The sequence below is a fragment of the Xenia sp. Carnegie-2017 genome, unplaced genomic scaffold, assembly GCF_021976095.1.
Source record: "Xenia sp. Carnegie-2017 unplaced genomic scaffold, XeniaSp_v1 HiC_scaffold_21, whole genome shotgun sequence".
In the NCBI taxonomy this organism is placed as follows: domain Eukaryota; kingdom Metazoa; phylum Cnidaria; class Anthozoa; order Malacalcyonacea; family Xeniidae; genus Xenia; species Xenia sp. Carnegie-2017.
In genome coordinates, this window is record NW_025813484.1 from 6,661,043 (window position 1) to 6,670,251 (window position 9,209).

Genomic DNA, 9,209 nt, shown 5'->3' on the forward strand with positions numbered 1-9,209 from the left:
GTCATTTCAAAAAATCCTGGATTTTGAAACTTTTTAAATAGAAGGTTGTTGCAAAATCATACGAAAATTTAAAAAATTCTGATCCCCTTGACGGCTGGAAAAGACCACTCTTAACTCTATTACATTTTTGGCAGACTTCTATCTGGTTTTTTAAATTTTATATGATAGCATATTTCCTAAAAATAGTATTTGGTCATGCCTACAAATAAAATATAAATTTGAAAGATGAAAAATAAATTTTGCACACATTTTAACCATGACTCCACGACCCTATAAATTTCGAAGGCCCCCCTAGTTTTAGCGATCCCGGGGGGTACTTCATGTCCCCAAGTTCCTATGCCCTTTTTTCAACTTCATCCTAACAAAGTGATTTGAGCAAACAAATCAAAGTCCAGAAAATCACATCCTATTTCAAAGAAATACAAGGGAATTTTTTAGGGGCATTGTCAAAGAAGTTTGAAATGTTCGTTGTGGAAACACTAAATTTGAAAGACTTCGAAATTTTTATCACAGACAGGAAAGTTAGTCCATCGAAAAGTACGTATTTATAAAACGCTATTTTTTGTTTAATTTCTCCGACGCAATAGCCAGGTTTTAATACCTACCTCAACACCGAGTAAGAAAAGAAGTACAATGCGCCAAGCGGAAATACAACGAATATAAGCGCAAGAATTGTTAATTAGGCGCATAAATCACAGCGCATATACAAACGGCTTTCAATATTTGTGGAAAAACATGGATCTTCCTCCGCCTTGCGTGCCAACTCCACCAGGATTATCGACGATCTATTCAGCTTTACGCAAAGCGTACCCAGAACAAACAAATCCACTTCAAGTGACAGCACTTGTAAAATATTGGTATGTCAATCTTTAGACTCAATAATTTCATATCACAATTCATTAACAGAGACAAAGAAACTAATAGTTTTGGTTAAAGACTTTAGATGTTACCTCATACAATATCTTCTGAATACCAAACAGGTTAGGTGGTCCAGATCCACTAGACTTTATAAGCATGTTTTCAAATCCTGGGGATCCCCTTCATGGTATACCACCACACTGGCATTACATCAGTTCTGGTCTTTCTGATCTCCATGGTGATGGTCGAGTACATGAGTAAGGACATTGCATTATTAGTTAACCTTCTATTCGGGAATGATCATTCTCATTAAATGTGTGTCACTAGTTTCCATGGCCCACATGGTTTGAGCGGTTATGGCTTTGAATTGACATTTCGACTGAAAAAAGTACCTGGACAAATGATGCCTCCATCATGGCCGGCAGAGCTTATGCAAGAACTGGCGAAATATGTTTTCCGAACAGGTTCATCATTCCTCTTTATTATATTTCAAGTTTTCAATATGAGTAGATTATCATAATGGGGGTTGGGTGGGGATGCTGGGGGATTTCTTACTCAGCCAAGCACTTCACACCAGTTTACAAACATCTCACTATTGCAATCCCAAGATGTCATAAATGTATTTGTAATGTTGCTTGTTACTAAATTACCTATACATTATCTTTAGACTCATTCATGCAAAATTTCAACGACAATGGGATCCAAAAGGACACACTAGGGACGTAGGGGAGGGCAGTCACCCTCAAATATTTCGTAGAGTGTCAACCACTGATGGTCAGTTACTCACCTTTTTTCTAGATAACAATTTACAAGTAGGCGATCATGTTTCGTGGAACATTCCGTTGGATCGCACGCACTCGCGATCTCAAACGACCAACAACTCCCACATACGACATATACTCTTGGCCGAAGATCCTCAGCTTACAAAAACGCAATCAAGTTTGGGAACGCTACAATTCGTACAGGTTAGGAAAACAATTTATGTCAACGATGTTCTTCGACGCTGATTGCTAAACTTGATCATTGCAGATGGTTGGGGTATGTGACGATGAACTGTGCGCTGCCCAACAGTGGAATGGATTTTCTACTCTAGATTTGTTACGACGCATACCATAGTAAGATAGACAGTAGTGTAGCCGGCCCGTTTATATAGTCACGTTACTCAAATTTTTCTAGGCTCGCGTAGTGTGAAACAAAAGATTTCTAATAAATGAATGTTATCTTAACTTAACCTTACATTGCAGGGGACGGTTGCGCGAAGCCTGGATAGCGTTATCCGTTGGATAGCGAAATTTTCAAACTTGTAAAAAAGATGTTTGTATTTTTCTTCAAAGAAATTTTGTAATCTTCGAAACAATGTATTAATTCAGTGATTGCACAGTTCAAATCGTACATTTTTCTCTTACAAGAGATTTTACGAACGTTCACAAAAATTTGCTATCCACTGAATAACGCTATCCAGGTTTCGTGCAACCGGCCCCAGGACTAGAACATGTTGAATGGCTACGTCACTGAAAAAAGACGTCTTGAGTTTTTGCTTTGCCTTATCACGCCCCGCATACATTTTCATTCGGTTCGTGTTTGCATCAAGAGCAATTTGCGCTTGCACAAAAAAATGAAAGCTACGGCTAAGGTTTGGCAAATTGCAATTTAATAAATAGAATATTGTTAAACCGTTTTAACCGTTATAGACCACAGTATATGGAACCAATAGTACGACCTCTTCTCAATGATTCTTCAACGTTCCTATTGGTCAGAAAATGTAAATTGGCTTTGCTGCCATTAAGGCAATCACGGAAGTAACATAATAATTTTCAATGGAGCGACAATGCTATTCGTTCCATGTACTGTGAATGTAAACAGTAAAGTCTGTTCAGACCTTGGTCCAAATGTTAGAGAGACTATACCACAAGCGTTTTTTTACACAAAGATAAGTTTGGAGGGGTTGTTTTAAGATTTGGTCATAGTTATACGTCGTAAAAAAAAGCCTGTGAAACAGTCCACCTAAAACCATGCGGATGTTTACTGTAAATCTGTGTTTCGTATTCTTTCTTAATCCCAGCGCAGGTGGTCCATGGTTAATAACAGACATGGAAAGGATTGAGAGCGTGTTTGAACTCGAACCATCTCTACAAGTAAGTTTTCATGAAGATTTTCATACAGCATATGCTTATAACGATATGGAATATAAAGCAAATAGTTAAAGGAACATGCTTTATCGGATAAACATCTTTGAAAAAACCTATTACATTCAAATTCAACATCTCCTGAATTATTTCATTGAAAGTCAAATATCGTATTTACTTGCAGATATTACATTTGCTTGAATAACATTCAGGTACATGTAGGAACATTTGGGTACGTTTAGCTACATTTAGGAACATTTAGGTACATTTTGGAACCCTTGGTACGTTTAGATGCATGTAGGTGCATCTAGGTACATTTGGGTAGGTTAAGGTAAATTCATATACGCTTGAGTACATTTAGGTTCATATAGGTACGTTTCACTCTGGCAATCAACTTTTACCTGTTTTTCTTTATATTAATTGCCCACGATTCTTAATGAATAAACTGAGAGACTTCATATTATAATGTCCAGTAAAGAATAATATTGATAATGTGATACATATATGTGCGCATGTAGGAAGAGGTAACGCGAGGACTTGAACGTGAAGGATCAACGTTGAGTGGCGTGAACGCGAAATGCTATTGGGAAGAGCTTAAAGATAATAGAAACAATTCAAACGACTCAGGTTACAACGTTTCATCAAGCATCATTCAAGCACCGCGCATGACGGATGCAACGCGAAATCATCACTTCAATAAATTCGCCATCCTCCCGCCCATTGACGCCACAAGTACATTTCCCAAACAGCATTATAAATCCGAAGCGCCTTTAGAGCGCAGCTCTGCTTGTAGTTCAGCGACAAGCGAGATCAGTAGAACGCGATCATGTCGTGGTGTGTGTGTAAGGTTGAACATTGAAGCCGCTACCCTATTACCGCTGGCCTTCAGGTGCGTGTCTTCAAACAATGGGAAAACTCAGGCACAAGACTTTGGTCTTATGTGAATTTACGAACGCGCATTTTAACGTCATTTTGCTGGTGGAAAAAAAATAATCAAAGAAGGCACTTTTTAAGCGGTAGTAGATCGGTGCGGGTAGAGTTTTTGACAGTGCTGTTCAGAAAACTATGGAAAATATGACTAAAGTAGGAACCTTAAAGAATGGTGTTCATATTCCTAAGGGGAACTTCAGTGGCGTATAATATTCTAAAAATAGCATGCAATTTTAATTACTAAAGATTTATCTCGTCTAACGTTGTTATTGTTTAGGGGACGCTTGCGACATGGTAGACATTTTACATTTCAAAGTTCAAGTACAGATATCGCAATTACTCTTGTTTCGGGATCCGTAACCGGATCAATTGCAAACAAGGATCATCCCTACTCAGCATGTGGAAACTGGTTACAGGTACGTTAGTTCCTGTACCGGACATTGTCATCATGCAACAGTGTAGAGATATTTTCGTGTGGGGGATTCTCTGAAATATGGTTTTTACGGAAACACTTCAAACCTTACATGCATGATGTGTTATAGCATATTAATATGCATGATATTTCATTTTAAATTAAGAATATTGGATGATTTATTTTCTGTATTTTTCATTACTTTGCCATATCGAAGTTCAAAGAGTGCATGGCACTTATTAAAAAGACTTTGCAGACGTTCATTTTTGTGGGTGAGACATTTGCCTTTCTATCTTTAAGGATAGTGAAAAACTATAACAGCATATATGAATATCCCATAGTTAGTGAAAAACTATAACAGCATATATGAATATCCCATAGTTAGTGAAAAACTATAACAGCATATATGAATATCCCATAGTTAGTGAAAAACTATAACAGCATATATGAATATCCCATAGTTAGTTAAAAACTACAACAGCATATATGAATATCCCATAGTTAGTGAAAAACTACAACAGCATATATGAATATCCCATAGTTAGTGAAAAACTATAACAGCATATATGAATATCCCATAGTTAGTGAAAAACTATAACAGCATATATGAATATCCCATAGTTAGTGAAAAACTATAACAGCATATATGAATATCCCATAGTTAGTGCGGTTTTAATTATCGTCGACGCTTAAAGGCGACTAACAGAATTACAGTGGGATTGTCACGTTAGAATAGCCCCAACGCGACGTTTTTCTCAAACATAAGTATAAGTGATACGGAAAAGTGGTATTTTGTTAGAAAGGTTATTGTGACAACATTGTACTGATACATTTCGCATGATAAGCTCATGGTTCATACGGAAACATTACATAACTTACGAGAGAATTACATCCTAAGTTCTTCGTGTTTGTAGCTTTTTGTTGGGGATGAACTTATCGGAAAGCTTGAAAAAGATCTAGACGAGCTCGCCAATCCAGTAGAGGTATAAAATCCGACTCATTCAAATTTTCAAACAGCAATATAGTACTTAGAGTACTTTTTGCCCTACAGAGAGAGCATCCTATATTTTCTATTTCAGGTAACTCTCCCGAAGGAGTACGGTTGGCCTGAAGCAAATCTTAAAATTGTGGTCTTGCCGGATGAATAAACGTTTTACTAGATTTTAGAGATTAGACAGAGCAATATACGTAGCTCTGGAGAGTATGGATGAAAACCGATGTTGCCTCTCGAAACAATGAAAACAAAACGGACTCAGAGTTGCGTGAACATCAGCCAACGAACCGAAATCATCTGTACATCGCAGAACTAGTCTGGAAATTGAAAATTCTCAATACTAACTTAAAAATACAGTAAGGTAAATATCGTTGTACAAAGGCGATTGTTAAAGAATGAAATGCCAAGATATCGGGGGCAAAGAAAGATACGTTCTACCTTTCAATCAAGCGCATCAAAACAAGCGCATATAGCGCGGCATTTATGATTGCGCAACGAAGTGTATCAATGTCATGTGCAGTGTAACAAATTAAACGAAAGAAGACACCAGAACTGGGCCATGCTGTTTTCATCGTTAGGCAATTTCGATAGCGATTTCACAAACTCGTGCATTTCAACGATTTATTTCATTGAGATCATATTTCAGATCATACTATATTTGTCCAATAAAATTCTATAGTTTTTCCTGAGAATTCTATATTAATAATCAAAAATTAACAAAAGCATCCCACCCGCCATGCTATATTACATATCATATCTTCACTGGGAAATATTCTTGACCTCCATGCATGAACAATCGTCTTTATTTGTGAACCAAAACTTGAGCAATTCATATGAAGACCAACATATAGCACATGATGGGGCCTGGTAGAGAATTCTTGCTTGGAGCCCCTGCAAGTATCCACGTCCCCCCTGAAGCTTGTAGATAGTCCTCAAAGCATCTATCATTCCAGTTACATAAGGTTGTCTGTATCCTTGGCTCACAATGACACCAACAGCATTTTCTTCTTGTGTGTTAAGTAATGTCTTTGCAACATCAAACGGGGTTGTAACAGCTGCAGCTACAGCCCCAGCAGTTGCCCCGGCAACAAGGTGTGTCTTTGGGTCATAGTCGTGTTGAGGGTTCAAAAGTTCCCTCATATGTTCATACACAACAAAATGTAAACTTTGAAAGGGAATGTTCATAATCAATTGTGTTGTATAACTACGATAGAATGCAGCAAGGCCTTCCTTTTGCCAAATACTTCTTGCACAATCGAAGACTCCTCGAAAAGGGCTTCCGTACATTTGAAGTCTTTGCTTGATGACTAAGAAAATAACAATTAAATGGCCATTACTAATTTTATATTTATCAAGAGAAATTGTGCACAATTGTTTCAAAATACATACCATCAACAGGATTCATGACTGCATCATGACAAAAAGTTGCTATTGCTCCTGCCACAGCTTAAACAATAAATGATATTGACTTATCAAAAAAGCCATCAGTTTTTAGAAAATTGCATCTAGAGGACTATCACTAAGAAAAGGCTGAAGACTTGAAAAAGATTTCGTTCCATATGAAATTTCTAAAGTGCTCGACTAGAAATCACCCAAAATAATTGGTTCTCAATCCTACATCACTGTGTTTTAAAATAACTTCTAAACATGAAAACTTCATGCTCGACTAACTGAGAATTGAAAAAAATTGCATACAAACAACACACACAAAGCTTGTCAGAAAAAAAAGCACTTCATGTTATTTTGGTACAAAGGTAGAACTTAATTTGACTTACCATTAGCGAATGGATTGTTCTTGCCAGAATCTGATCGCACATTACCAAGTGCCTTTCTTGCCACTTCATACGAGGAAAAGTAAACTCCGTGTGCTGGACCAGCACCTGCAATTACAACATTCACACCACGAATAACGGTCCTTCCACCTTCCATAACAGATATTGTCTTGAAAGCGTGCCTTACACTTTGGTAAACTGCATTTTTGTCTGGTCTTAAACTTTGCATTCGAGTCTGTATTTTGATAAAAATTGCATTTAGTTTACATCTGTCGATTTGAGTTGCCCTGGTCAAGTTTAATGAGAGAAATAAAATAAAAAATGTCAATGTGTTCATTTAGCGAAATTTACAACAAGGAATATTATTTTGTTTGTTTCAACAAACTGCCATTCTGCCTGTGTGATGTAACACACACTTTTCTATTGTTTACAGATTTGCACTGAAATCTAATTACCTCGAAACAAACAACTCATATAATAGCATTGCCTGCTGTTCAAGGCATTAACTTGAGTCTTTAATGGAGATGGATCAAATCCATCAGCAATGGTAATCCTTTTGAAAAATGATGAAGTTGAGCTAATAATATATCTTACATATGCTAGTACGAAATGCCAGTAGCTAGCTTCATATGTATGTACATGTGACATATGACAAAACTGCATATGTAGAATAAATGACAGCGAAACAGTTAAGTTTGACAACTGTGCACTCATGTTTAAGATTTTATGGAAATTTCGCACACCTGAAATGCGATGGTTGCAAATCAGTAGCATACCAGTACCACATTTGGCAAAAATATCATAATTTTTCAAAATTTGCAAGCCCACGCATGGATTTAAAAACTGAGCACCTAAAATCTTGGGTGCATAATACAAATTTTCCACACTTGTATGACACAACACTGGACACATAACCAGCAACATATGTTTCATCTATCAACAGTTCAATGAACCATTGATGTATTATACATGTGCTAGCTGGATAATTCAAGGTCAAACAAATCATTGTAGTACAGAATTGCAAGTGTTGCAGATTGTAAATTACATAACACAATTATAAATTACATAACACATTCCTAACATAGTACTTTCGTTCGATTTTGGCATTTTTACAATCTACCATTGACTGTATAGTGTTTATACATGTGATACGTCATGAGCATTACAAAATATCAGACAACCGTATGAAATATCTTTTTCGATTCGAGACCAGAAATACTTTAAAAAGTTAGGGCAATAAGTATGCCACGAAACTCAGAAACAAAAAACGATCAATTTTTGAGCCAAAACGAGATCAACAACGACCTTAGTTTTTGACGAGAAAATACTTGACATATTAGGGGAACTAGAAAAGCAAATCTCCTTAAGTTGATTTACTGAGTCGTTGTTAAATACACTAAGAATCGCATAAATAGCAGAAACAACTCATTTCATTCCTTACCTTTACAAAATCCACAGGATACATAACGCAATGTTCCATAATTCCTGCAAAGCTACCGGCCATCACAAGTACACCAAGGTTATCTGTCGGCAAGGACTCATATTCACTTTCTTCCATAATTTGCTCGCTTAAACCTGCAAATTCCGATATTTTCCATTTTCCATAGTTGATTTCCAATCCATGTTGGCCTAGAGGTTGACTAAACCGATCCTCTTCCATGCGGGAATAATATCGTAGTGGAACGAGAAGGTACGACTTTTATCGGTAACGTGATACTTTGTGAACGTTCCCTCAAGAAGGAAATTTCGTGTTTACTTTGGACTTTTGCGCGTGGAAAATATATTTACTCGCGTGAAGGTCAGTGTTTCGAGATTTGTCCGTCAACTTTCAAGCATTCGCAATACACATCAAATTTTCGAGCGCATTTGACCAATGTACTAATATTTTCTTGCGTCAAACACCGCAATTTCAAGTCGGGTTTGTTACATAATTTTTTGAATCGTCAATGACCAACCATAACAACCATCAAAACATAGGAAATCGTCATTAGATACGCACGCGGGGGTTATCAGAGAAAGCATTTCTTTGTACCACGTTAAGCGCACGTGAGAATAACCCAGTTTTCCCCATGGTTTTCCGTCATTCACGTGTGCCTACAGCACGTGACTGAGAAATG

General features: G+C 37.0%; 2 protein-coding genes across 2 annotated transcripts; one reads left to right on the forward strand and one right to left on the reverse strand.

Annotated features, from left to right (window-relative positions):
* Positions 1 to 496: 496 nt before the first annotated feature.
* LOC124444896 (suppressor of fused homolog) lies at positions 497 to 6,047 on the forward strand. The gene is made up of 10 exons (XM_046995574.1): positions 497 to 857; positions 981 to 1,115; positions 1,186 to 1,322; positions 1,657 to 1,823; positions 1,888 to 1,973; positions 2,921 to 2,993; positions 3,503 to 3,873; positions 4,192 to 4,330; positions 5,241 to 5,309; positions 5,406 to 6,047. The coding sequence occupies exons 1-10, from the start codon at positions 736 to 738 to the stop codon at positions 5,472 to 5,474; spliced, it is 1,368 nt and encodes a 455-aa protein (XP_046851530.1). The 5' UTR covers positions 497 to 735; the 3' UTR covers positions 5,475 to 6,047.
* On the reverse strand, positions 5,928 to 9,011 carry LOC124444899 (mitoferrin-1-like). Its single transcript, XM_046995576.1, has 4 exons — positions 8,534 to 9,011; positions 7,096 to 7,327; positions 6,710 to 6,766; positions 5,928 to 6,627 (listed from the first exon to the last, which is right to left on the reverse strand). The coding sequence occupies exons 1-4, from the start codon at positions 8,750 to 8,752 to the stop codon at positions 6,080 to 6,082; spliced, it is 1,056 nt and encodes a 351-aa protein (XP_046851532.1). The 5' UTR covers positions 8,753 to 9,011; the 3' UTR covers positions 5,928 to 6,079.
* Positions 9,012 to 9,209: the final 198 nt, after the last annotated feature.

Excerpts from the sequence above, each read along its gene's own strand:
- LOC124444896 (XM_046995574.1), top strand. The coding sequence starts at position 736 with ATGGATCTTCCTCCGCCTTGCGTGCCAACTCCACCAGGATTATCGACG. Across the intron at positions 858-980 it reads ACAGCACTTGTAAAATATTG|GTTAGGTGGTCCAGATCCAC; the intron begins GTATGTCAATCT and ends AATACCAAACAG. Across the intron at positions 4,331-5,240 it reads CATGTGGAAACTGGTTACAG|CTTTTTGTTGGGGATGAACT; the intron begins GTACGTTAGTTC and ends TCGTGTTTGTAG.
- LOC124444899 (XM_046995576.1), bottom strand. The coding sequence starts at position 8,752 with ATGGAAGAGGATCGGTTTAGTCAACCTCTAGGCCAACATGGATTGGAA. Across the intron at positions 7,328-8,533 it reads ATCCTGTGGATTTTGTAAAG|ACTCGAATGCAAAGTTTAAG; the intron begins GTAAGGAATGAA and ends ATCAAAATACAG. Across the intron at positions 6,628-6,709 it reads AGTCATGAATCCTGTTGATG|TCATCAAGCAAAGACTTCAA; the intron begins GTATGTATTTTG and ends TTATTTTCTTAG.